The following is a 27,719-nucleotide window of genomic DNA, read 5'->3' as shown; positions in this document are numbered from 1 at the left end:
ATTCAGCCCCCTCTAGAGCTGGCCCTTGTAAGTGAACCTGTGAGAACATTCCACCAAGTGGACACAAAAAAATATTTTCTTTACTTTTCTTTCACTTAATTTGTTTCCACACACATCAGTCTATTGATGCTTTATGTGTAGGATGCCCCTCATGCAGACGCGTAGGCTTCCCTACTGACCGGATCAATGCCAAAGATGTAAGGGCTTCCTGAGAAGACTTCAAACATTGCTGGATCCAGTTGGAGCTGATGTGTTCTCTGCAGTGTCTCGTTGCTAAAAGGCAAGACCAGAAACATGAAACAGGAATGAATGCACTTTTCATAATGTCCCAGTGAACGTATCATGACACTGAAAAACCTTGCGCTGTAAAAAGAAAAATCTATACAACACATTCAGTGCAACATTTAAATGGGAATTGGACTGGGTCACCAAACCGGCAATTAGATCTGACCTCCTGGACCTGAATGAGTTGGCAAAGTGTGACAGTTCTGATCTATTATTCTTTTACATTGTCTAACTGGAAGGCGTATATGGAGTATACTGTTTTCCACATCAACAACCAAGACAAAAAGCCAAAGACCAACAAATAATTCCCTGCATGATGCAACAAACTGAAAGCACAGAGGCTGACACATTGTTGTATTTCAGTCACAGCATTAAATTGGAGCACCGTACTCCTTCCTGCTAAATTTTAAGGCGTGAAATGGTTTTAATAGTCATTTTATAACAGGCCTGTTATCCGCGTTAATGCTGGGTGCTTCTTCGTTAGTTACCTCCATGGCCCATGGGGCTGCAGCATTGCCCTAACACTCCAAGATGAGCCAAAAAGGTTGAAGGACTTGGAAAAGCAGTCGTTGTAAATGAGGCCCGTGTATACAGAGAAGATGCCCATGAGGAGGATAATGTAACGTCCCCCAAAGAGGATGCTGGTCAGCTGTGCAGGGAGCCATTTCATTTTAATGGTTAAGCAAATAAATGCATAGATGAGATGGCATGTAATGTTTGCCTTCATTAATGCATGTCAATAGATCCACCTCGCTCTTCATTTTGCGAAAATGTTCCTCCTTCAAGATCAGCCAGGCGGCAAAGGCAGTCATGATGAGACCATGGCCACAGTCCCCGAACATGACAGCGAATAGGAACGGGAATGTCACAATGGTGTATGGAGCTAAGAAGACAGAAAAAAATAGGTGTAAGAGCTCAGAGTAACATTATTCAACAACAAAATAAAACACGGCGGGCTGGTGTGTCACCTGGATTCATTTCTTGGTATTCGCCTATTCCGTAGGCGTCAACAATGTTCTGAAATCCACTCGTGAAGACGTTGGTCCTGTTGAAGGTTGGTGGCGTCCTGCTTGTTTCGATGCGGTTTAGGACCGGGCTCAGGGTGCAACCACTTTGCTCCTGAACACACAACAATATTTCAAATGCGCATCGGCCACATCTCAAACCTCACATTTGTAAGAATGTTGAAGACAATAAGTGAGTGAGTGAGCAAGTGGAGGCGAAGCGTTTGGAATGATTTACTCACAGAGCCCTTTACCAGGGCATGGCGTACGGTGCTGAGATCCGCAACAGGGCACCAGACTTCAGCGACAATGAGCTTCTGAGTGATGTCTATGTTACAGAGGTTGAGAGTGAAGTATATCGCCTTCATCCTCTTCACTTTGGTGGTCCACTCTTGAAGGTTGGCTGCTGCCGATTTCAGGACATTCATGCGGTACTCCTCCGTTTTTTTCAGAATCTGTAAGGCCCATGTGGTTTATGCGGTGCAAAGTGCTAATCCAAATTTCTACCTCACTGACAAGATGAAAACATGTGAAGTGCAAGCTATTTCACAACAAAACTTATTTCAACAAGCTTCTGATCTGATTCTGAAAAAATTAAAATACTGTTGCTGCAGATCTCATGGGTTCTGAGTTTTTCCATTTTTCTGCCAACCGTGTCACCGTGATGTAAATGCAAACACAGAAGCAAGCAGGCAACATTAATGCTCGTAATTACAAGGGTCAGTGAACTACTACCAATTAACCTAAGTAGCCTTGTCATGATTAACTGGCTAACCAGTCAGAAGAGTACATCCTCATTCTTGTTATAAGCTGTAATTATGGAAAGTAAGAATCCTAAGACAAAAACTTGAAGCTTAAATACCAAGACAAATTTGAGGTGACCTACCACTCGAAGGTCTGCAATGCGTGTGTTGATGCTAGTCCTCATCTCTTCTCTTGCATGCGTTATGTCAGGACATGGGTACAAACTGGCATGGAAGCTAAATGGGAAGAATAAAGTCAGTGTGTACATACAGTACAGGCCAAAAGTTTGGACACACCTTCTCATTCAATGTGTTTTCTTTATTTTCATGACCATTTACATTGGTAGATTCTCACTGAAGGCATCAAAACTATAACATACCCTTCACATATCTTCCGGATCTTTCCACGGACCTGTTCCCCTTGAATAAATATGATAAACACGTCTTTCTTCACAGACCATTCCTGCAAGATCAGTTGCAGAGTGGCTCTAGAATTGCACGATTACTGCAAACATCAGACAGGTTTACAAGAATGGCACAAGAAATGCACTGTCTGGCTGCTTTATTATGTAGACATTGTTTTTGACAGTTTAAAGATGTACAGTGAAAGGCCACTAGGCCATTCATCAGTCTGAAAGACCCACCACTGTTATTTTGAAACCGCAGGTTTTGTTATTTTGAGGGGCACATTTTTAAATACTGCAGTGACCCTGATATGGACGTGGAATGTTGGAGAATTGTGTTGGTATGGGTGGTGATGGGCCTATGAAACTGACTGGTTTAGAAACTGACCACTGATGAAACATCTCTGCATGCGTCACAAGAAAAAAAAGACCAGCAGGAGTGTATTTTTGCATTGCTCTAGTTAAATTGAATAAATCAAGACAGTACATATGCTGAAAAGGAGGTAAGCCAAGTCTCACGGTTAAGTTGTCATCTTCCAGGGGCTGGATTTCGGTGTGGCGAAGAAAAAAATTGCCATGGAAGACACGCCACAGGATCTTTTCAAAGGACTGGAAGCGCTCGTGATTAATCACTCCTGCAACAAACCTGCCGGTGCACAAACTTCAATCAGCAGTCTGTTTAACCATAATTATATAGGGATAATCAAGAACATTCACCAAGGCACCTATGTTACAAATATTACGGTTAATTTGAAATATTGAGCACAATTGTGGACATAAGTGTTGCGACACAACTCTTAATTATTCTTAAACAACAATAATTCTACAATTACAAACAATTGTAAAACAAAATGGGTTGTATGGGAGCTCAGTGGCTTCAAGCATGGCACTGTGATAGGATGCCACCTTTGCAATAAGACGGTTTGTGAGATGATATTCCATGGTCTACTGTGTCATGGGCAAGTGGAAGTTTTTAGGAACAACAGCAACTCAGTCACAAAGCTGAAACTCACATAAAGTCACAATGAATGCAAAGGCCCACAGCTGAAGAGGTCCCACAGGCATTAATGGAATGGAATGGAATGGGATTCCACAGCCGAGCAGCTGCACACAAGCCTCCCATCACCAAGTTTAATGCCAATCCTCGGACGATAGTGGTGTATAGCACACCCCAATCGGAAACATGGTGTGAGATAATGGTGACGTAAAAATTGGTCATGTGATAACTATAACCAAATATGTTATGTAATTTTGTTGACAAATAAAAACTAAAATAAACGTGGTTTGCAAAATAAAAATGATACTAAAATGTCTATTGTTGTTGATGAAAACAAGACAAGATGATATTCCCTTTTGTTTAATTGCATTATTATTATTATGTATTAGTATTTCTGTTTCGTGTGTCTTCCATTCGGTTGCGCAGATCACTTCCTCAATTCCCGTTATTTAGATTTCAGAATGCTTGATGTGGGTCATATTGTGGTGGGTGAGCAGATGGCTGGGAGAAATAGAAGAAGGACACACTGTCTTTACAATGAAGTGGAAAAGAAAAGAGAATGTGTGGTCAAAAAACACGGGGAGATATGGCCACTGGAATGTATTTAGAGTATTGTATTTATCCTTGAGTCTATTAAATTACAACAATCTAGCAATGAGATAAAACAAGGTTATTTAAAAAAATGTTGACATTTTTTAACAATAACAGAACAACCCTCCACCCCACCCCGGACTACATGAAAAAATATACACATATACAGGTATGATAGAAAATCATATGACCATGCAGACCTTGCTGGAACAGTCACAAGTGAGTCAAATTAGTGATATGTTTTTTACATGTCCAATGAAGACGGACCAGGTATCTTGAAACGTCCCTCCTGTGTTTGCCCCTACTTTATCATAGTTTCTCAAGGGGCAGAATGGCAAGCACAGGCCTGACCCAAAGCTTGAAGGTAGGGGAGTGCTGGGGATTTCCAGTGCAAAAGAATTATTTTCTGAGCCAGCAAAGAAGAAAAGGCCACCATGCTGGCCTGTGAGGCATTAAATGTCTTATCTTGTGAGATTACACCAACAGCTACCATAGGATCAGGTTGAAGTACTGTACAGCAGATGCTGGAAAAAGTTTTGAGACGTTGATGTTGTGTATGAGGTTATGTATCACGGAGATGTTGTGTATGAGGTTATGTATCACGGAGATTCTTCCCATAGCATCATCAAAACATCATCGATTGTACATCTAAGAGTTTGTGAAGAAAAAAACAAAACTTCATAATAGAACTTTCTGCTTGTAAATATCTAAAAAAAAGGGTTCTTGGGATCTTATTATTGGCTTGCAGCATATCAAATGACATAAGTGTATTGTTAACAGTAACATCTTATAGATCTTATTGATCTTATAAGATAAGATAAATAAGACAAATAGTTTTTAAATGCTTTTTGTGCAGTGAGCAGTGTGTGGGGACGGTACTGTGCTTAGGGGCACCTCAGTGGCACCTTGGTGGCTTGGGATTCAAAGCGGCAACCTTCCGATTACGGGTCCACTGGATGGATGTGTTTGGTGTGAAAGACGCGCCCACACAGAGACCTCACCTCAACCTCATCAAGCGTCAGTGTCTGACCACCCTGACTAAGTGGTTATGGATAGGGAGTGAGTGAGTGAGTCTATGTAAGTCAATGTCATTAAAGTCCCTGGCATTTAATGGTCATGCGTCCCAATACTTTTGCCCATATATTGAATATGTGTGACTGCATGAGGCAATTCCATTTATTATGGACGTGTGTCCACATGAGGCTGGTAATTACACAGTAAGTACACAGCCACCTACGGCAGCTGGTCATGTGATTATACCAGCATTAGACCACACCAGTCAGTAAGCTCAATACGGCATTAGGCCTCGTCACACCAGCATTGTCTAACAGGTTGTTTTTTTATTTCAACAACACCTCCATTCATGCTTGAACACAACAAACAGAATATTTTGCGGACTGTTTATTGGCTTACCCCAGTTTCTGAGGGCCGCCGGCGCTGGTGATGCTGGCCCTGCGGCTCGTCATCCACGATGAGGTGGCTGCAGATACAGATTCCTCAGAGGGAAGCTCTGCGCACAGCAGCTGAGGCTCGGCCTGGGGCAAAATAACAGGCTTTACAAACACACTGCCTGGCGGTGGCTTTGTTGCGGATGCTGATGAATGGCTTTACATGCAGGCGTGCCGTACCTCCTGAAAGAAGTCCTCGGTCATGTGCAGGAGGTAGTTCATCTCCTTCAGCTCGGTGAAGTTCTGCTTCAGGGTCTCGCGGTTGAAGTTGATCTCCTTCAGCTCCCACTCCAGCTTTTCAAAGTTCGTCTAGATTTTAAGGCATGGCAGTGAATGCTAGTGAAGTCATTAGTGTAATCCTGCCTGACAGCTAGGTTTCCAAGAGAGTTAGGAATGAAGGTCCTGAATGCACACAGGCCTTATCAACACCATCTTCTCTTGGAGATGTAGTTGGATGTCTGAGCTCCCTGAGGTTTGCTGAGATTCTGCCTGTGCCTGCATACCCCCATGCGAACCCGCTCTTTTTACTCTTAAAAAAAAACTTCACACAACAAGGAGCATGAAACAAACAGCCTACCTCTAACTCCAGCACGTCTCTCTGGCAGGGGATGCCTTTGATGTTGGAGCCCTCGGCAGTGGCCACCCCGCTCCTTGCAATCTCACTATCCAAAAAACCTGCGAAAGATCCAAGTTGAACTATCCATGGAGCATAAACACATTTCAAAAATGTGGTAGACACAGGTCTACATTATAAAATGGTCACTGGGATCCAGTACTCACTGAGGATCCTCTCCATCTCCTTGAATTTCTCCACCTCTTTCACGAATCTCCTCTGAAAAGCTGCGACGCCAGGGTTCAGCTGAACCCCCCCCCCCCCCAAAAAAAAAAAAAAAGATGGCAAGTCGCTAATTTGTTTCTGGATTCTCGCCGCAGCAAATTCCGTCAATACTGTGCATTTGTGCTCCATGATTGCCTGTATGTGTTTGCATGCCATGGGGATCAATACGAAACGAAATGAGAGACACAGGTCCCATATACGTGGACTCCTGCGACTTTGATGACATTTAAATAAGATGAATTACCCACGACGTTGTATATTTACACAATTACATAACTTTGACATGTTCATACAACTTTCATTACCACACAAAGCTTGATCTAAATAAGATACATTGCCCACAACTTTATATAATTACACGATTAGCAATGGTCATACTATTTTATTGAAAACTAGCACGCTGTTTTTGACATTTTAATGAACAAACTCTTCATAAATCATCACATGCGACTGAATGAAGGCATCAGTTGGAGGTACTTACATCTCTGAATTGCACCAAGCCAAGGTTTCCAAGCTCATTGATGCAATGATGTGCTGATTCAGTCTGGAAAAAGAGCTGCACCAGACACATCTCCTCGCTGCGAAAAAACGAGCCCATTTCACCACGCGCAACGTGAGTAAGCAGTAAAGCAGCAGTGCACACAAACCCGAGTCCCAGCCCGACTGCGCGCCCACGCTTTTCATCAGCCGCTCTATTAGATGTCCGACAGACAGGGAAATCAATTGAGTGCTTGAGAGCGAACGTGATCAATGTGGCCACCGCAACTGTGGCCCCTGCCAGTTCCACCTCTGGAACCAAACTTTGTGTAAGTGAGGTCACTGAAGTCACAAACGCCATCTATGGCAATGGTCAGTGGAATCATGGATTTTTGCTTGATGCTATGTTACTCGATAAAAATTAGATAACCATAAAAACGATTACTGACAGTCTAGTAACTATGCAAAAAGGGGAAGATCTCACAAATGGTCATTATTTTCATCTAATTCACCTTTTTGCGGTCACAATAACAGTTTGTGAATAATCATGATTAATGACAAGTTTGAAATGCCAACATTTGCATGGGGACACATGGGGGCACTCAGACAGCACTCGTTTACATTCAAGATGTCCAAAAAATGTTAATGATGTAAAAAGTTGGCTTTGCGCTGTAGTGCCACCTCCGTCAAAGCAGGAATCTTGGCTCAGAACCTCCCTTCTTCAGAAATGCAGACGACTGAAGGGCTGGGTCAGAACCACTGGGATTCCCTTAACTGGGACACATGGATGCCTCCCGAAATGGCGAATAAAGTCATTTTGTGAATAATAAAACACACCGTATAATTGGCCGGCCCCGCCCCCTCCACTGCAGTCCTGACAAGTTGACCCGATTTCGCCCGCACACCAGTTCGGTGCGCACCGCGCTGCTCAGTCAAGTGTGTGACCCCAGGTCATCGCTCACGTCTGAATTCACACACGGCGCCGCAATGGAGGCGCTTTGTTGGACTGTCCTGACCCGGCTTACTAATAAGCGACGTCCTCCTTCAGCATCTGCACAACGTGCGGTTTTAAGACGATACGTTTCATTAGATAACAAATGTTAACGTATTGACCTTGGAGCTAAAAGGCCGGCACGCAACGTTCAGGGCGAGGCTTTCAGCAGGCCTGCTCATCCTTGTCGCTGATACGGGGAAGCGGGTCGTTTACATTGGCCGGGCGAGGCGAGGATTAAGTGGACGCACTGCTGGGGCTGTGCGGAATCGGCGGGGAAAGAGTCGTGTGGCACAGATGGCGAGGTAATTTGGAAAGCAGGCCCAGTTGGCCGCGCGGCACGCAAACAGGGGAGAATACGTTCCTTGCGGATAATTCCATCGCATAAGCAACTCAGGCCGGGGATAATCCCTGAGCGCTCGAGACGAAGAGCGCATGCCCCGAAGCAGATGCTAACTTTACAAAGCGCTCGGCCCACCGGGGGATTTGCGAAAGAACGTTGTTTAAACAGATATTTAAAACTCACTCACCAGTTCATTGCTGCAGGGAGAAAAAAATGATGGGGGCAGCTAATGATGTCCTGGCCACTGAAGAAAGAACACATCTTAACATACATTTAAGACTTATCGCAGGATCTTGTTGAAGGGGGGACAATTAAACCAATTAACAACTAATTCTAAATTCCTAAATGTCATTCAGTCCTTGTTAACAACCATACATTTATGCCTCCAATGTTAACATTAAAAACCTTTTTTTTTTATTTACATTAGGCGGCTTAAGTACAATAACAGAGCCTTTCTGTTTCCATGGCGCCTGATATTTGCTGATGCGATGATCAGATCGACCAAATCTCACCAAACAAGGAAAAGGCTGAGAATCTCATCCTGTTTTGACTGCTGAGCCCTTCCCAGTGTTCCGAAATCTTGTTAAGTTGTTGAGCGTTTCTATTATTGGCCTATTAAATGACTTTTGGAACAATGAAATAAACAATTATAATAATGATTTGCACAGGTATAATATGGGGAGAAAAAAAAAATCTTTTCTTTATTTTTTTGCTCCAGGTTTCCTTTATTCTTTTGTAAAGGACATTTAAAGTGCTGTACAGGCTAAAAAATGACATAATAAGTTTAAAAGGGACAGAGCAATAATATACAATGCCAATAGACGGGAAACAGTGTACAAGCCATATGCAAGTCAAAGAAGCCACAAACCAGCCCACAAAGTCCCCAGTTTGAATAGATTTATTTGAATACTCGTAGTCCTGGGCAGATCTCACTTTGTTTAATCTTACTTCCCATTATGAACCACAGTTACGATCTTTTTAATCCACATTTTCATCATAATCATAATTTCGGTCCCGCATCCAGACCAGCAGGGACGGACCGGGAACCGAACTGCATTCCGCTCGGAGGCGGAATGGGGGAGGTGGTCCGGCGTCACGTGACTTCAAACCATCCCCGCCGACCCTTTGTTGTTGGAGCCGCACAACGGAGCTCCCGAGTTCGGCGGCTGCATGGACGTTCCCGGCTCGGCGCGCTGAGAAGCCCCCGCACCCCCTTTTCCGGAGCCCCGCGTTCGGACGCATGAGACCACAGGCGAGGCTCATCCTTCCGCAGCCAGTCACCACAAAAAAACAAAAAAAACCCGAAACGAGGTCCGGAAAAGCCATGCGCCTTTAGTCCGTCTGTCGGGTTTACCGGGCGGACCATGGAGTGATGCCGCGATCAGCGTCCCGGGAAACGACCCCAGTCGGCGCGTCCGCATCGGAACAACAGCAGTAGGAACGTCGAGGGGGAAAAGGGAGCGTTCTTCTTCATCTCCTCCTCCTTCTGGTCAGCGCTTCTCAGGCAGCATGCCGGCCGGAGGACCGGCGGCGCCCGGGCAGCTCCAGCTCGCGTCCGTCTGCCTGCTGCTGGCCGCGGCCTCGCTGCTGGGGGTCCGCGCGTCCCACCCGCAGAGCGCCGACTGCGCGTCCGGCAAGGGCAAAGGGTGCCTGGGTGAGTCTCATCATCACCATCATCACCACCATCATCATCGGAATACTCCGAATAATGAGCATGGTGACGGGCCACCGGCCGCGAACAAAGCCTGGTTCACTCTCCATGATAACACGTGCGCGTTGCACAATCTGAACTATTCGTGTTCGTTTATATATATGTATATATGTATATATATAAAACCAGAAATGCGTGAGGCCTGTTGTGTTTACGTGGGTGCGAGTGGGGTGTCCTCAGGTGTGGCCTCTGATGGAAGAATGGCAGTCCTGAACCCCACCCTTCCATTATGCCAGCGCCCGGGACCCTGTAAAAGGGGCCTGTGTGTGTGTGTGTGTGTGTGTGTGTGTCGGCTGTTGACGTGCAGCACTGCTCGGATGCTGTAGCACAGGCTCCTGCAGAGATATAGATGCGTTATATGCATGTTTGAATGCAGGGTAGTGTGCGTTTAATAATTCAAATTTAAAATGCACCTCGGAGAACGATGCCCGGCCGCCCCGATCCCCCGTTCGGCAGGCGGATGGAGCCGTCAGGAACGTGGTGGGAGCTCTTGGACGGGCCTCTGCTTATTCGGATGTCTGGGAGCTCTGCCATGCCCCCCCCTGCCCCCCACCCCCAAAGTCTGCTGTGCAAAACCGTCGCAGTACAGTATCGGTAACAAATGTGATCAGTGCAGCGTTCGTCCGGAGCGAGGGAAGATGGTGGGCATTCCTTTCCTCCAAGAACGTCCGGCCGGACAGCATTATGTTGCGCGAGCTGCAGTTGGTTTCCTGGGAGGCCTGAGCTGCTACACTCCCAGATAAGCGATCGCTTTCAGACTAACTGTCGCCGGGAGAAGATGCCCGGAGTGGCTGTTGGTCGGGGTTTGTAGCAGCGTCTTTTTAGTGACGCGAAAGCCAAATTCCGGCAAACGTACCTCTGGGAGGCGAAGGCTGCTCGTGCCTCAAGCTCCTGTGTTCCTGAACAAGAGGTGTCATTGAGAGGTGACAACCAGAAGGCAGCAGTCCAGACCGACTGTGTGGCGAGTGACAGCTGGCGTGTAATATTAAAATGCCATTTGGAGCTGGATCTGATGAGTGGTTTCCGGGCTTCTCTTTATGCTGGTTTCATGCTTTGAAATATGCATCAACAACATACAACACATCGTTTCTTAAATCTCCGCAAAAAAAAACCCCACTGCATTGAATAGCAAGTAACACAACGTTTGAAACATCATAACAACAGTGTAACACAAGCCTTTAGCCTTTAAGCTTCACATTATCCTCTTAAAATTAAATGTCACTTCAAAAATGGATACGTCCATATCTGTATCACGTACAGGGTTTAATAAAGAGAAATCCAAACAGTGCTGTACTGAGCTCCCTCTCTTTATGTGGGGCTTAATCAAAATTCGAACTTTGCTGCAAGGTGGCCTTTCAGAAGACATTTTAAATGTTCTGTCAAAACTGATATGATGAGAACTTTCATTTTAATGGGCTTAATGCGTAGATAAGTTACACATGGACATGTAAATATACTTCTGTACATGAATTATTATATCTTATCTTTTATTATGATTGCACAATGAAGCAGTATGATGATTGTAAGCATATACCACAGGCTAATGATAAAGTCCTACCAGGAACACACTCATCAAATCGTATTTAATATAATGTAATAGTAGGATTAATAGTCCCATAATTATTTAGTTGTACATTAATAGTAATAAAAAGAACAGAATCATGTCAATGTTTTAAATTAAAACCCAAAAGCTGTACGAATGTAACCAGAACCCTAGACTCTAAATATCTGTAAAAGTGACCCAGAATGTAGTTTTATGAGGAGTTTTTTTCTTGTAATAATTATTGGTTAAATCAGATTACTTTATACTCCAGATCATCCTTACTGATGTTACGGAGAACAAAACAAATATTCAACCAGGATCAGTGATTACTCAATAAGGACGATCACAATTCTTTTTAATACTAAGTAAGTTTAAAGATTATCCCCAAAATAATGTGTGTAAACTGGAGGCTTGGTCTTCGTGAAGCCCCATGTGTAATAGTTGCCGTGTTTAGGTCTAATGCCATCCTCCCTCAGGACAGATCAATGGTTTTTTTTTTTACTCCCCTCCATTTTGTGACACTGGGGGAAAGCGGTGACAATAGTGGCCATTGTGCACGTTTGGTTACAAGCACAAGGCCCTGGGCCCTGGAAAGAGAAGCTTAATCAGTGATGCTCTTGGACAGGCCGGCTTTATAAATGGTAAGAAAACAATGGCGGCCCCGGGGCTCCTCTTGGCACTGCAGCTACGACCACTTTGCCTAAGAAATGTTGTTCTCTCGCAAGAACGTACATACGTTACTTTTTCTGCATATAGTACTTATCCCAGCACACGTCGTAGCTCCTGCATTTAGGCTATTGAGTAGTTGCATTTTTTTTTTATTTGATTCTCCTTGCCACCCCCCCCCCAACCCAAGGATGGACAAACATGAATTACACCAGGACAAACATGAACGTTTCACGTTTGTGTGGTTGTATGTGGCGTGGCGTGGCGGGGCGTAGTACGTTCTGCTGGCTTCCTTTGTGAAGGAAGTGGTTGTGTACCACACAGCCTGGTCGTTTTGAGGTCAGCTGTGTGAATTATATTAATGGGCACAAGTGTTTGGTCGTGATTGATGGGGTTTGGCAACGCTCCACTCCGGGCAGCCCTCACTTCCTTCAACAAAGTCGCCATTTGAATCTGTTTGTTAGCACTTTGGTTTCAGACTTTTCAAAGTCATTGGGGGGTGGTGATGCAGACATTATTTTTGTTTGAAGGGGGGAGGGGATGGTATAAAAGTAAAAAAACAACAAAAAAAAGACCGGTTTTAACAATGTTGGTGTTTTGCTTTACTAGTTTTTTTTTGTGTGTCTGTGTGAAAACTACGTTCTACAGTTTAGGACTTTGAGGAAATGCATCTCAGAGATTTTGTGCCATTACAGCCCTATGCTACTCCAGGGTAATTTACTGACGTAATTTATCGAATAGAATAAAAGGCAAATACTTGCAGTGATTCCGAGTCTAAAATTAACACAAGTAAAGGAGACCAATCAGCGGTTTCCCCATGCGAAACCCCAGAAGACGGCCCATCCCAGCAGGCTTTGAAGTGAGCCCTTCAGCGGCCCGTCATCGGGCATTCATTAAGCTTCTCCCCCCACGGCCGCCCTTTCAGAGACCCTCGCAGCAAAGGGCCTGCTCTCCAGTGTAGTGCAAAGCAGCGTATTGTTGCCGCCACACCGTTACTTTGTAACACAATGAAAGACAAATGAATAGGTAATGTGTTGTATTACATTCGCTAATAGAAGTGAGTCTTTTTTACTCCTCGTCTGAGCCGGCGATACAACAAAGTGTCACTTATGCTCTAATGACAGATTTGCCTGTGCATTCTCAGGCCGTGGTGCGTTAATTACATTTACGGCCGAGACCCACCTTGTTGCTCGCTAATTCGCCATGATGCCGTTAGCGGTGGGATGCTAACCGGCTTTCAACCACATGAAGCAAATGCCCGGAAAGTGTGTGGGAGTTGAAAAAGAAAACGTCTGTTCCGTTAGAAAAAGCCCAGTCGTACACCCACCCTGAAGTGCAGGCCGAGATGGAGTTGTTTGGGCTCGACGCGGATTTTTTTTTTCTCCACAGCGTGGAACACCCACAGCATGAGCTTAGTGGAAAAAAAAAAAACCTCCACAGTCCCTCCTGTTTGGCTCCCATCATGGCACCGGTCCCAGTTAAAGGCGCGGCCCTTCATGGCCACTTGGCTCTTATTAGAAGGCTTTCCTCCAATCGGAGCCAATGGGGGGGCATTCGAGCAACATTTGCTTTAATATTTGTTTGTGTGGTAGCACGTGAGAAGAAGCACACTTGTTCCCTACGGAACCTTTTCTGGGCTCAGTTGTAGCAGTTTTCTTATCCTATAAATGGCTTCATATTTTACCATATTAAAGCGCTACAGTGAAAGTTTATAATAAAAAGAGGGGGTCGGGGGATGCTCCAGACTGGCATCCAGCCCAGGTCATCAAAACTTTTATCATCTTCCACCGTGGGGCAGCCTGATAGAACCGGCACAAATCTGCGCATTTATAAGAATGGAAAGATGTTTAAATGCTGAAGGTTCCAAAAGCATATTTGGAATATGAATACAAAGGGCAAATGATATAACATGTAATGTAATAACTCTATAATACTTCTATATTATATTCTTTTACTACATTCCTGGAAACTAATCCTGTGCCCCGTTGATCTCAACATCCCCCATAACTCCAGAGTGGATCCTTTCCGCTTTAGATGCTGAGGACTGAGGACATTTGTGGGGTTGACTGTTGTTGGATTGCTTTTGCTCGGTTTTTCAATCGAGGTGATTAATCTTCAGATATACTTATTGACAGGACTAATTAGGTAATATTGCATATGCCACATCGAGCTTTTTATCTGTACATTAAACATGGTTCTGGATTTTAAAATAGTGGTGCGGTAGAGAGAATAATATCGATTTAATGGAGAATCATGTACTCCGCAGCCCACAGAGCGCCTCTGCCAGATCTCTACTGTACAGTGTTGACACCCGTAGTCATGAGAAATCGTTACGGCCCGAGTTCCCCCCGGATCAGTCCTCCGGACCACTGGCCCGGCTCTGGAGATAAGTATTGATGTCTGGTGCAGCCAAGTTCAGCGGCCAGTCGTCTCTGACCGGGGGCCCTTTACTCCACTGACACCCCCCACCTCCCCACAGCAGCATTGATTTGTCTCCCTGCTCTGATTATCACGGCTCAGTGTGAGATCCGGTCCCGCTCTGTCCCACTTTCATCAGCGCGCCGGGCCTGGTGTCCATTTTGGAATTTGGTTCTTAGGAAATGGGTCAGACAGACGAATGAGAAGTGACATTTTCAACCGGCCAATCAGCGCAGGGCTTTGTACTCCGCGGCATTAAACAGGACACCGCTTCTGTCGTCCGCGAGAACATTTTACTGAAATATGCCCTTCGAGAAGAAGAAAAACTTCTGAGACCCGCAAAACTTCTGAGACCCGCCCGGAGAGTCCACTCCATTCAACGGCACTTTATTTCATCTGCGCCCCCAGTCCCAAACGTACGGCGCGGCCATGCACCAAGACGCTGCCTGCTCCTGATTAACAGCGCGTCCTGCAGCGTCTGTTTTAATTACCGGTCCCGACTCCTCTGAACCCGGCCTGGCCCTCCTGCTGCTGCTGCTGCGTTTTTACGCTTCTTCTCTTATGCTGCCTACACGACCGGGGGTCTCGCTGACAGGACTACAAGCCTTGTAACTTCCTGGTGCGATGGTATTCTTATTCATTTTCGTGTGTTTTTTTTTTTTTTTACAGCGGGTAGAATGTGTTTTGTACTGATGATGATTTAGCGTAGGGAAGAGGGAGAACAGGAGACCGGTGGCCGTGGAAACCAAATCACTGCCACGGGTCATTAAATATTTAATGTCCTGGCTGTGTCTTTTCCTCTCTGCTATGGTTATTTTTTCCTCTCAATAAGAGGGTCCGCGGGACCTGCAGATCACACTGAACATCATCGAAAGATACTTTTGGCCGCTGTTCATTTAAAATATCGAGTCTACCAGATTAAAATGACCGTTTTTGTTTCAGTAGCTGTTTCAGTTTTTGTCGAGATGTGAAAATGCTCTTTGTCAGGTGGCCTACATGTGGTCATGCATAATTCCTCGACTCAAGGCATCGACTTGTACAGCCCTTGGGGGGTTCCTGTCCAAGTATTGACTCGGTGGAGCTCTTGGATGAACTGGCTGATTTACACTGTTGTTCCAGGCCACAGATTGCTGTTTTTCTTCTAATATCCACTGTATATTTAAAAAAAAGAAGTGCAGTTATGACATTTGTCATACCCGTAAAGCGTCCAGTGCCTGCAGCGCTCCAGACGACTCGGTGAAGAGGCTCAGCCTTAATTTGTTTAGATAGCGACAGGCCGAGGATGAAGCGTGGCGTGCGGGAAGGTGGTCAGGCGACAGCAGGCAGCTGTTCTCCAAATGCTGCGCCCCCCCCCAACTGTTGCCTGTTCCCGTTGAGCTAAAGGGAATCAAGGGTTTCATCAGAAAACAAGTCCCACAAGACCGAGGCCACAGCCTACAGCTGCCCGTGTGCTGTTTTGCTGTTCATATAATATGACTCTGCGAGACCCCTTTTAATCCCCTTGTTTTACTAGTAAATCCGAAGGAGGCCAGACCACCCTTTTTGGGGAGGGGGCTGGGAGTTTGGCAACCTACAGCAAATGGATATATACATATGCTGAACTTTACCTTCAATCACATTATAACACTATGGGGCGTATGTGTCATGTGGGGGCTTTTATATGAAATTCAATGCAGTGTTGAAATGTGAATGTTTTTTGTATAATGTACACTACCATTCAGAAGTTTTGGGTAAGTTTTATTACAAATCAACAGTTGTGCCCATTAAAATCTCACTGAATTGATAAAAGAAAAATGATGGATGATGGAATATCTGCATACAGGTAGAGAGGAACTTAGTCAGCATCAATTAGTCTTGGAATGATGATGTGTTCACTAATGCAAGTCTTCTCACCTTAAAAGGTTTATTGATTATTAGAAAACCCTTTTGCAATTATCTCATGCAAATTTGAGCTCAGCTCATTATTTCTAACCTTGTCAATTAGTATGTTTTTTGTAATATTTTCTCATTTAATGTTTTTTCTAAATGACCCTACATGATTGGTATGTTTTAAAAGAGTAGCACAGAATTATCCATTAGTTGTTACAATTTGTTTCTGGGTAGATTATGAATCTTTTCTGTTAAAATGGAAACTGGCATTCTGTATCTGTAGAGTTATGAATAATTGACTTGATCTTTAATAAAAAGCTCTTTAATGATAGGTAAATGCGTTTATTACTGTTCCTGAATTTCATGATCGTGCATGAAAAGAAAACTTGTTCCCATTTATAATATCCTCGTGGATGCATGAATGCACCTCCGTGCATAAATAAATCATACACTGTCTACAGAAAATCTCTAAATTACAGACTCCTGGGCGCCTGAAATGGTTTCATGGTTCTTGTTTGGCTCAGCCTCCATCTCTCTACGGGCAGACGCACCACTTGAATTTTCAGAATAATGAGCCTGCATGGTTTTCTCGTGTTGCCCTTGTGGACTGTGGTCCAGCGTGTGCTTTTATTTGACTTGTAAAAACACAGCCAACATGACACTAGAAGTCTAGTCCTGTGGCACAGTGTTTTGTTCAGAGCGTCGGGTTACGGTTTGTCCGGGAAGGGGAGCTGTGAAAGCAGCATGACAGACGAGTCCCTCTCACTAAAGGAGCTTTTTTTCCCCCCATGCAGACATGTCAGAAAAAAAGAGTGACCTCCGCGTCTGTGATGCCACCACGTGCCGTTTCGGGGGAGTGTGCCGTGACGACGGCGCAGACTTGAAGTGCGTGTGCCAGTTTCAGGTGAGCGCATGATCTCGACTCATCTGCCCACTGATCAGGTTTTCACTTGCACCACAACATTTACATTTACAGCATTTTTCAGATGCCTTTATCCAGAGCGACTTACAATCAGTAGTTACAGGGACAGCTCCCCCGGTGACACTCAGGGTTAAGTGTCTTGCTCAGGGACACAATGGTAATAAGTTGGGTCTTCTGGTTCAGAGTCGAGTGTGTTACTCACCAGGCTGCTACCACCCCACATCACACCTTCCCTGGTCGGTATTACAGGTATAGAATTCCTCTGGCATATCTCATATCTCATCATTGCCCATGATGAATCATTGTGCTAGATTCTATAGTCTTCTGTAACCTGTACCCAACTTAAAAAATATTGTCGTTATCATTGCATCAAAAGTTCTAGGTTCGGTTTGTAACCTCTTACAAAGGATCCCATGATAGAGCATTATCTATGTTACTGAGTGATCACTATATTGGTGACTGCATTTATACCCAAGAAGAACACTCTGAATCTAAAAATTATTTTCAAAAATGTTAACTCAAAATGATGCATTTTGGTATGGCCTTACGTGATACTGTAAGATCTTTATTGCCTCCTTTTCCTGTACCTGGCTGTTTTTTTGTGTTTTTTTTCCTTTTGCTCCTGATTCATGGGGGAATAGTAATAATTTTATTGCAACCAGAATACAAAGCATGTCTTACAAAGTCAGAGTTACCATATGTTACCATTGCAGAGATACAGACATGTAAAAATTGTCAACTTAAAATTTTAATGTATGAAGGAAAAATTCTATTGGTAACTGTATAACTGTTTTAACTGTATAAAATTCCAATAATACATGCAAATTCTGTATAATCCTGTATGTTATCCATGTTGTAAATTTGTTTTGTTGATCATTTTTAATGAAATGTTCATTTGAATTGCAATTCTCCGCCACCAGCATCAGGTGATTAGTTTAAATAATCGTGATAGAGATGCTGAGAAGGCAAAACAGATGCAAGCGATTATAGTTTAGACCAGCACATCCTTTCCCTCTTAGTCTAGCACCCGTGGCTGGGCTTTTGAAAAGCTATACATTGCAAGAGCTCATGGAAATGCTGCAGTACCTGTGACTGTGTGACTGTCATTTACGCACCACACAGCATAACAGTGGATTCTGGTCGGGTTCAGTCACAATTCAGTCAGGTATATTTTACGGGACAATTACAGCTCTAATATAGACTCTATATGTATACAGGAAACCAAATGGCACTAATACTATAGGAAAGGTCCCAGGTTAAAACAAGGAGAATAACAGCTAGGCCACCACTGGGGCAGGGGGAGCTTCGGGGAAAGAGTTTGGGAATCACTTCTTTAGAACACCGTTCTTTTTTTCTGTATCTCCTCCTCCCTCCAGATGGTGATTGGCATGATTCTCTTTCTTCATTCGTATATGGCTCAGATTTCATTACTGTTTTATTTTAATGCTCTGAACTAAGAATTGTTTATGTCCTTATGATCAGCAACGAAATTTTACCCCCCATGCAAGGAACCCTACAAGACCCGGGAATAGTAGATCCAGTGTAGTAGAAACTCTAGTGAAGGTACTTTGTGCCTGAATGTACCTTGTGAAGATGTGTATTTATTTTTTTTTGCAGTGTCATAAGAACTACATCCCTGTGTGCGGCTCGAACGGAGACACGTACCAGAATGAGTGCTTTCTCAGACAAGCGGCCTGCAAACAGCAGAGGTCCATATCAGTGGCATCTGATGGACCGTGTTACCCCGGTGAGTCAGAACTCCTTTTTTTTTACGGAGAACATCGTACTGGAGTTTTTTTTTCTTCACCAAATGGTGCTGCTTAATTTGATTAATCCTGTATGTTCCTCTTCCCCCCTGCAGACAGCAGCTCTGGATCTGGAGATGGAGGTATTTAAAAGCGTTGGATCTTTTTGTCCGTCTCTGCTAACACGCTGTATCCATTTGTTCAGCCAACAGCAACATGCCAACACGCATCATAGACACGACCGAACAGCTCGTTCAAGAAATTTGGCTGTAGAGAAGGAATGCAAGCCAACAGGAAAAATAGAATTCCTGCTCAGGGCTCCTTCATAAGTCATATGCAAGGGATGGTAGTAGCCTAGTGGGTAACAAACTCGCCTATGAACCAGAAGACCCAGGTTCAAATCCCACTTACTACCATTGTGTCCCTGAGCAAGACACTTAACCCTAAGTTGCTCCAGGGGGGGATTGTCCCTGTAAATACTGATTGTAAGTCGCTCTGGATAAGGGCGTCTGGTAAATGCTGTAAAATGTAAATGTAAATATTCCGTAATGCAGTGTTAACAGCACGGTAGTAAAGTTTTACTGTTGACGAATCATACTGAACTGGTCTGGACTGTAAGCAGCCATGCGAGTCCTGGAAATGCAAGGGCAGGACCAAGCGATTGTGAAGCATATTTTTAGAGCCGTCTGACGTTAAATGCACCCAACTGGAGGACGTGAAACTGACCATGCAGCGTTTAATTTGAAAGCCGTGAGGTTTTGGGGGATGAAGCACTTTTGAGGCTTTCTTCCAAAGGCTATCATTTAGCTAAATTACAGGGCTGTGAACCTAGAACCGATGTGCTGTGGTTTTTGTCCTTTGAAGATTCTATATCTATATATATACACATATATAGTGGACATACATACATATACAGTAACACACAGTATATAAAACAATACTGCAGAATATTAAAAACAGAGGGTGATTGTCTGTTTTATGATGTATGGTTTCCTAAGAACCAACTTGGTGTTTTATGCATTTATTATGTGCAGTCGGTGAAGCTGGGACTGCACTTCCAAGACCTACAATTATTAAAGGGCTTCACAGATACGGGGGGTCTGAAGAAGTGCATTTAAATTAAAATGCTAATTCTGATGCTGTTAAACCTTGAAAGCAATTTTGCTATCGTATCATTACATGGCATTTCACAGCACCTCAAAAATGCAATCATGATGTTACATTGAGGGAGGGGCTACTTGATCATTCATAGAATCTGCTGGCCTGTGTTTGTTTGGGGGTGGGGCGTACGTGTGTGTGCGAGGACTTATAAACAGTGTTTATAAATGTTTTATTGATCTGCCCATTTCATTCTGTGTCACTGCCTTTGACTCGCAGACTATGAGGGGTCTGGCACAGACACCGAAAAGAAGGTTACAAAATGTGGCAACTGCAAGTACGGGGCAGAATGTGACGAGGACTCGGAGGACGTCTGGTAAGCTCCATTTTCACAGGTCACCTATCTCTGCCCTGCATCTTTCCTATTTTCTCATACTTAGCAGAATACACACCACTCTGCATTCAGTACTGCCCAGAGTATCTGCTGACCGGGCAGCCTGTTAATTAATTACAATTTTTGTGTTTTCACTAAACAACTATAATCTTGTCTACATACAGCATATTACACATGCTGTAAACACAGTGAAAAAGTGTATCAGACAGTTTTTCTTTTCTTTGTCATCATCATAAGCATGATCATTTATATGGCTGAAGGAACAGCAGCCAACAAGTGTTGGACTGTTGGTATCTTAAAATGGCCAAGAGATGCCGGGAATGTGAAATGCTGTCATGATAGCAAACGATTGCTGCTTTAAAGAGCATAAAATATGATACATTTTGATGTGTTCACCATTATTTTAAGTGTGGCATAACCTCACATGTCTTATTTCATAGTTCTGGGTTCGGTTTCGTCCTGAAGACCCTTCAATGATAAATTCCTCAGAGCTGCTGCCATACTGCATCAATTCCTCATTTTCTCTGTAGGTGCATGTGCAACATTGACTGCAGTGGCCACAATGAGAACCCGGTATGTGGCACAGACGGCAACTCCTACAACAACCCGTGTCATGTGAGGGAGGCCTCATGCATGAAACAGGAGCAGATAGATGTCAAACACCTTGGGCGGTGTCCAGGTATGTCACAGACAAAACTTACTGCTTAAAAACCCAAATGAGCTTTTGGAGCTTCAGAAACTTCCAACCCCTTTAAAATGTCAATACTTACAGTAAAATGTTGTCATGTATGATATGTGAATTTGACAGTTGTGAGTATAGCCTAAATACTTAATGCTGTCATTATGCACTGCTCAAAAAATAAAGGGAACACTTAAACAACACAATGTAACTCCAAGTCAATCAAACGTCTGTGAAATCAAACTGTCCACTTAGGAAGCAACGCTGATTGACAATCAAGTTCGCATGCTGTTGTGCAAATGGAATAGGCAAATAGCAAGACATGCCCAATACAGGAGTGCTTTGTAGGTGGAGCTCTTCACAGATGAAAGCCGTGGAGAACGTTCTGCTGCCTGAACATCCTCCAGCATGACCGGTTTGGCAGTAGGTCAGTAATGGTGTCAGGTGGCATTTCTTTGGGGGGGCCGCACAGCCCTCTATGTGCTCACCAGAGGTAGCCTGACTGCCATTAGGTACCGAGATGAGATCCTCAGACCCCTTGTGAGACCATATGCTGGTGTGGTCTGCCCTGGGTTCCTCCTAATGCAAGACAACGTGGCTGGAGTGTGTCAGCAGTTCCTGTAACAGACTGGCAGACTGGATGCTATGGACTGGCCCGCCCGTTGACCAGATATCTGGGATATCTTGTCCAACACCACAGACTGTCTAGGATGCTTTAGTCCAGGTCTGGGAGGAGATCCTTAAGGATCATCAGGAGCCTGTCCAGGCGTTGTAGGGACATCATACAGGCATGTGGAGGCCACACACACTACTGAGCCTCATTTTTACTTGTTTTAAGAACATTACAGGATTAGCCTGTAGAGTGTTTTTTCCACCTTATTTTTGAGTGTGACTCCAAATCCAGACCTCCATGGGTTGATAAATTTGATTTCCAGCGATAATTTTTGTGTGGTTTTGTTGTCAATACATTCAACTAAGAATTTTCATTTAATAAGAATATTTCATTCTTTCAGATCTAGGATTCCCCTTTATTTGTTTGAGCAGTGCACGTTACACATGTTAGCATCCTTGATATGTAGGTTTGTGTGATTTTATACATGATTCATACATCGAATATGCTACTGAATCTGTATATGGTTGTTATTTTGTTTCGTATTAATTGCTCTATTCATTGTTATACCTCCCTGAAGACAAGGATAAAGCGAAGAAAGATGATGGAAAGACTGACGTGTTTGGTGAGTTTGCTTTACACACCTGCTGCGGTTAGCAGTTCCTGAAGATCCCTGCCTTAAATGATGATGGATGTGTGCCTCTCAGGAACGGCTGTCAAAGAAACGGATGAGATTGGTGAAGGAAGGGGATACGGCTGGCCCGTGGCATGCACAAACGATTACGCCAACCTGTGTGTGCACGGCCAGTGCGAGATCAAGCACGGCATGGCCAGCTGCAGGTAACTGCTGCTCATTTGCTGTCAACAAATCACTTCTGTTCTCCAGGCTAATGTGTTGCTGATCAGACAGGAACAAATGAGCACGTGTCATTTAGGCTCTGTATATGAAGCTATAAGATGAGTGTATTGTGGAAGGTTATAGGTGATCTGTGTGGGTTTATTTGTACAGGCCCGGCCCACCCAGAATTGTCTGTTTTGGGGCATTTTATTGGCTTCCCTGGGCTGGTATAAGAAATCCGTAATTCCTTATCTTGAATATCTTGAACTTTAATACGATTATTGTGTGATTAATATTTTTTTTTCTTTTCTGTTTCTATCATTTCACTTCCTCATTCTTTGTGCTCTCATTTAAATGTGACAAACTAGGAATGCACCGATTTAAGGTTATTTGCCAAACAGCAAAATTGCCGGTATTTAAAACCGATATTTCACTTCCCTGTCATAAGGGGGCACACAAGAACCTCTGGTGCTAAACAACTACCCAATCTGCATCCCTATTTATCTTTATACTATGAATACGTTATTAATGATTTATTGTTTGCATGAGATAATATCTTAAATTTGTATGGCTGAATTCATTCATGAAGTGAAAGTGAAGTGATTGTCATTGTGAAACACTGCAGCACAGCACATGTTGACACAAATGTGTCCTCTGCTTTTAACCAATCACCCTTGGTGAGCAGTGGGCAGCCATGACAAGCGCCCGGGGAGCAGCGTGTGGGGACGGTGCTTTGCTCAGTGGCACCTCAGTGTTCGGGATTCATACAGGCAACATTCAGATTATGGGTCCTCTTCCTTACCCGATAGGCCACCACTGCCATCAAACAGTTTTCAAAAATACTGTAACATAGTTGAGAGCCTAAAAAAAAAATCTTTATCAGTATCAACCACATGATTATTTGGTAATGGAACAGAATCATATTGTTCTTTCTGTCTGATCTGTGTGCCACTGCAGGTGTGACTCGGGGTACATGGGTCCGCAGTGCGACGTTCAAGACTTCAGCATCCTGTACGTGGTGCCCAGCGGCCAGAAGCTCCACTATGTCCTGATCGCAGCCATCATCGGAGCTGTGCAGATTGCGATTATTGTGGCAGTTGTCATGTGCATCACCAGGTGAGTGCTGCTTCTAGCCCGGGGCCTTGTCGGCTCTCAGGATGGTCGCGGCGGTTTGATTTCAAACGCCTTTTGGCTTTTGTTTTGACAGGAAATGCCCCAAAAACAACAGGGGACGACGGCAAAAGCAGAACCTGGGACATTTTTCCTCAGACACGTCTTCAAGGATGATGTAGTGTGTTTTTGGTTTTAATTTTTGATACTTTTTTCATACAAAGTGGATTGACATTTTTTTATTGTTACAGTTTTGTTTTCAGGCTTTTTAACTCTGGATGAGAAATAATTTTTTTCTTTTCGATTTTTTTTTTTTAAAGGGGCCTTAATTTTCTTTTTTGCTTTGTTAAACATCTGCGGTACTTCCTGTTTGTCCGTCCATGCAAAACACTTTCAACTGGGCAAAACCAGTTATTTCGTGTCTCTTTACATTTTTTTTGGTACTTGTTTTGTTTAATGTAGCTCACATATTTTGACCACCACATGAACTGACTCTTGGAATGTGCAACTCATCGGGACCACTCAGAAATGTCTTTCGTATCTTGAACAATTTTTTTTCTCTCCTTTTATTTCTTTTTGGAAAAAAATCAAAAGCAGCTGAACACCAAATGCAGTTGGAAACGAATGAAATGTGAGCCGATGATGTGAAAAAAACGTTTACAGTTTCTCTCCTGACAAAAAAAATGAAAAAAAAAAAAATGGAATAAAGCAATTCCAGCAGCAGAACATGTGTTCCACATGCCAGTATTGGAGCACGTGTTTGACTTAGGTAATCATTTTTTTTATGTTCAGTTGTTTGTAGATTTTAATGTTCTAATGTTATTGGTGTTAATGTTGTTAATGTTGAAATTATCATTATTATTGACATTAATTTAATTCTAGACACTGCATATCGCATGACCTGTGAAACTGTGTCCAGTGCTGTAGATTTGATAGAATTAAAACTGTCTCATGAGTAGTTTGCTGCTTCCATCTGAGTATTAGTTGCTTAAGACCTCAGTGACATGTCTGTATTTCGGCCTGCTGCGCTGAATATGAGACCCGCAGGGAAGGTTCAGGAATTTATGGTGTAAACAAACTAACTGTTACTGGGTTAAAGTGAATGTGTAATGGAAGATTATTTTAATCAGTAACACAGACACACTAAAAACACTTATATTCAGTAAACTTACTCAAGTCGGTAAGATGCAAGGCTGCATTACAAGAAAAACGTTGGACAAACAAGTCTTATCTCAGGCACATTCGAGTGACACATTGAGTGTGTATTGTGGGTTTCCCCTCGCTTTTGAACCTGAACTTTTGAACCACGTCTGTCTTCTAAAATCAGCATTTTCTTCTTCACTCACATTTATTTAGATAAAGACTGAAGAACATCATGAAGAAAACATTGACTTACACTTGACATGTTAAGACCTTACAAAAAAGGCCTATAGGCCTTAAACCAATCCCTTTGGCTAAAGTTCTAGCCTGGCTCATAGTGATATTGTTCATGACTGCTTCCAGCACATGGAAATGAGAAATCTGAAATGCGGTGTTCCTGTTTCATGTTTTACCTCCAACTGCACCCAGTAAACATTCCCCCCCCAGCAGTGATGCAAGCTCCACTAGAGGTTGACAAAAGCACACTGGACTTTTAATGCATGGCTTCGCTCTGCCGGCAAAGCTGTACTTTTTTTTTTCCCGGCGTACACAGATGACATGCCTTGCTGAAATATACCGGCTTCATAGTAACCATGTTTTTTGGTCAGCTGAACTGTGGAGAATGGACTGAGTCTTTACTAATTTCCATGAATGCAGAATGGAGAATTAAACTGGTTAACAACATTGCTCTAATGTGTAAGTATTCTTCAGTACCTTGTAATTTTGGTGAAAGCCACTTATTTAAAGTCCATGCACACATCATGCACACTGCCAGGCTAAAGTCAAAACACAGCTACTCACTTGGTTTTTTTTTTGTTTTGTGATTATTTATTCATTTTAGAATAAAACTGAAGTGTCAACGTTATGGAAGTGAGGTCATGTCTTGTCCCAGAGGCTCTTTAAAGCAGTGAACTGCTGTGATGACAGCATTTCATGCACTTGGCTTTTGTTGGCCAACTTAAGTTAGACAATGAGGATGGTTTTCCAACAGTCCTGAAAGAGTTAATTTAATTTGATTTATGGCATTTATCAGACGCCCTTATCCAGAGTGACTTAGAACCAGTAGTTACAGGGACAGTCTCCCTGGAGACACTCAGGGTTACGTGTCTTGCACAGTGACACAATGGTAGTAAGTGGGGTTTGAACCTGGGACTTGTGGTCTTCTAGGTTATAGGCGAGTGTGTTACCACCTAGGCTACTACCACGCTGTGGCGGATGCTTTTTGGTTGCTTTTCTTTCATTGTTAATGATCATCTTATGAAGCTACTTACAGTACAACGCAGTCATGCAGTCAACGCAGATAAACGGAAGCGACTGTGATTTATAAAACATACTAGAAATGTTCCCTATATTAGATTCCTCAAAATAACCTTGGTCAGCCAAGGATATTTATTTAAAAAAAATTTGAGCTCCAAATGTTACAATTGACTAGGGTGTTTGCTGTCATGCTGGCTTGAATTTTTAATTAGAAACAAAGTAAGGCAGGGGGGATGGGTGCAAGCAACCTGATAGCTAATTTCCTATTGAGACACAAATGAATTGTGCCCGAAGCAGTGAAAAGAGCAACATTACACCTCAGCAAGGTCAAGTGTTCAGAAGGAGCACTGCTCTCATCCCCATACTCAGGACGGCGTACAAACCGGAATATCCTGTTAAAATGGATAATACTTGTAAAAAACAATTATATCAACAATTATATTTGAAAACAATGACTCAAACATAATGCTTTTTATTTACGCATTATTATTGTTTTAAACAGGCATTACCTGTTAGTGAACAAAGAAAGGCCAAGCCTTATCTGTTCAGCACAATCACGTTGTGGAGACCACCAAAGGACCACCACTGGACTCTGATTTCAGAAGTAATGCCACGGCTGCTGTGTAGCATTTCAAATGTGTGTCTGGCCATTTTAGAAAAGGAGGAAATTTTACTGCACGCTGAGTATAATCGGGGTCGGAGGATAATTATAGAAGGGTCCCAACTTTAATTATAGACAACAGCTGGTAGCATCGTTTATGGATCTGACTGCCCCCTCCTCTGATGTCCCCTGAGGTGCTGCTAGCTCATCCCTGGGGCAGCATATGGTTGCTAAGTGACAGACGACCATACATTTGCAAATCATGGCCTTTTGGGAGGCTTTGAAAAAAGCAACATGGGCTCCATGGGGGGGCTCCTATTTGTGTTTGACACTTTAGTATTGATCATGCACAGTGACTGCAACTAGTCAGCATTAAAACGAATTAATAAATTATTTGTTAATAAATAATCACTAAATTAATAATAATTAATAAATTATTATTAATTAATAAAAATGTAAGATGACTAAATAAAAAAAAAAACACTTGAGCAGCTATCCACCCAAAAACAAATGAAGATCAATATTCCCAAATCAAAATTCCAATCAATCATTTCCAGCTACAAAGATCATTTACAAAATGAACATAGTCTGGACAGGATTTTTGATCTGTTTTATGTTATTTTCATGGAAATGAAAATATAATTTATAAGTGACCCTAAACTTTAGAAAGGTATTGAAAGTGACATGAAAACTGGAATTCCAAATCATTTTATCTATCTAGAGATTTAAATCAGTATGCTAATCATGGTTGGTCACTTTAACGTTTTGCAGAAATGTCACTTTAAACTCTCTGGCTCTTACCCCTCCAATTGCAGACTTCATCTTCCTTCCACGGGGCAATTCATTGATATCAACACCTAGTCAGTCACTAATGGCTGAGCGGATAAAAACAAAGCATGGGCGCAATGGCAAAGAAAATAAGTCCCAGAGAGCAAACTGAAGGGGCTTTCCATTATCCTGGCTCCATACTCATCTTCTAAAAATGTCAAGGTGTCAC

General features: G+C 43.2%; 2 protein-coding genes across 3 annotated transcripts in view; one reads left to right on the top strand and one right to left on the bottom strand.

Annotated features, from left to right (window-relative positions):
- The window catches only part of LOC114784950 (V-type proton ATPase 116 kDa subunit a), a 31,822-nt gene extending 4,137 nt beyond the window's left edge, over positions 1-27,685 (bottom strand). Inside the window, exons 1-15 of one of the 2 annotated variants that reach the window (XM_028970857.1) lie at positions 27,524-27,685; positions 22,421-22,489; positions 6,792-6,888; positions 6,253-6,331; positions 6,050-6,147; positions 5,653-5,781; positions 5,438-5,559; positions 2,956-3,082; positions 2,413-2,495; positions 2,176-2,269; positions 1,532-1,744; positions 1,254-1,404; positions 1,035-1,168; positions 774-934; positions 180-273 (exon numbers count right to left, since the gene is read on the bottom strand). In XM_028970857.1, coding sequence (XP_028826690.1) covers positions 180-273; positions 774-934; positions 1,035-1,168; positions 1,254-1,404; positions 1,532-1,744; positions 2,176-2,269; positions 2,413-2,495; positions 2,956-3,082; positions 5,438-5,559; positions 5,653-5,781; positions 6,050-6,147; positions 6,253-6,331; positions 6,792-6,881 — 1,575 coding nt within the window. In that variant the 5' untranslated portion in view covers positions 6,882-6,888; positions 22,421-22,489; positions 27,524-27,685. Of the gene's footprint in view, positions 1-179; positions 274-773; positions 935-1,034; positions 1,169-1,253; positions 1,405-1,531; positions 1,745-2,175; positions 2,270-2,412; positions 2,496-2,955; positions 3,083-5,437; positions 5,560-5,652; positions 5,782-6,049; positions 6,148-6,252; positions 6,332-6,791; positions 6,987-22,420; positions 22,490-27,523 lie in introns of those variants that run through there. The other variant, XM_028970856.1, reaches the window with a different exon arrangement.
- tmeff1b (transmembrane protein with EGF-like and two follistatin-like domains 1b) lies at positions 9,149-25,551 on the top strand. The gene is made up of 10 exons (XM_028970858.1): positions 9,149-9,775; positions 17,123-17,232; positions 18,868-18,997; positions 19,112-19,138; positions 20,373-20,469; positions 21,018-21,166; positions 22,357-22,401; positions 22,484-22,616; positions 23,572-23,730; positions 23,822-25,551. The coding sequence occupies exons 1-10, from the start codon at positions 9,631-9,633 to the stop codon at positions 23,904-23,906; spliced, it is 1,080 nt and encodes a 359-aa protein (XP_028826691.1). The 5' UTR covers positions 9,149-9,630; the 3' UTR covers positions 23,907-25,551.
- Positions 27,686-27,719: the final 34 nt, after the last annotated feature.

Source organism: Denticeps clupeoides, chromosome 2 (assembly GCF_900700375.1).
Source record: "Denticeps clupeoides chromosome 2, fDenClu1.1, whole genome shotgun sequence".
In the NCBI taxonomy this organism is placed as follows: domain Eukaryota; kingdom Metazoa; phylum Chordata; class Actinopteri; order Clupeiformes; family Denticipitidae; genus Denticeps; species Denticeps clupeoides.
This window is presented reverse-complemented; position numbering and strand designations above follow the sequence as displayed.

What these genes read in the sequence shown, in the direction of transcription:
- tmeff1b (XM_028970858.1), top strand. Translation starts at nt 9,631, where the DNA reads ATGCCGGCCGGAGGACCGGCGGCGCCCGGGCAGCTCCAGCTCGCGTCC. An exon ending in ACACCTTGGGCGGTGTCCAG is followed by an intron (nt 21,167 to 22,356) that starts GTATGTCACAGA and finishes ACCTCCCTGAAG; the next exon opens with ACAAGGATAAAGCGAAGAAA. An exon ending in CACGGCATGGCCAGCTGCAG is followed by an intron (nt 22,617 to 23,571) that starts GTAACTGCTGCT and finishes GTGCCACTGCAG; the next exon opens with GTGTGACTCGGGGTACATGG.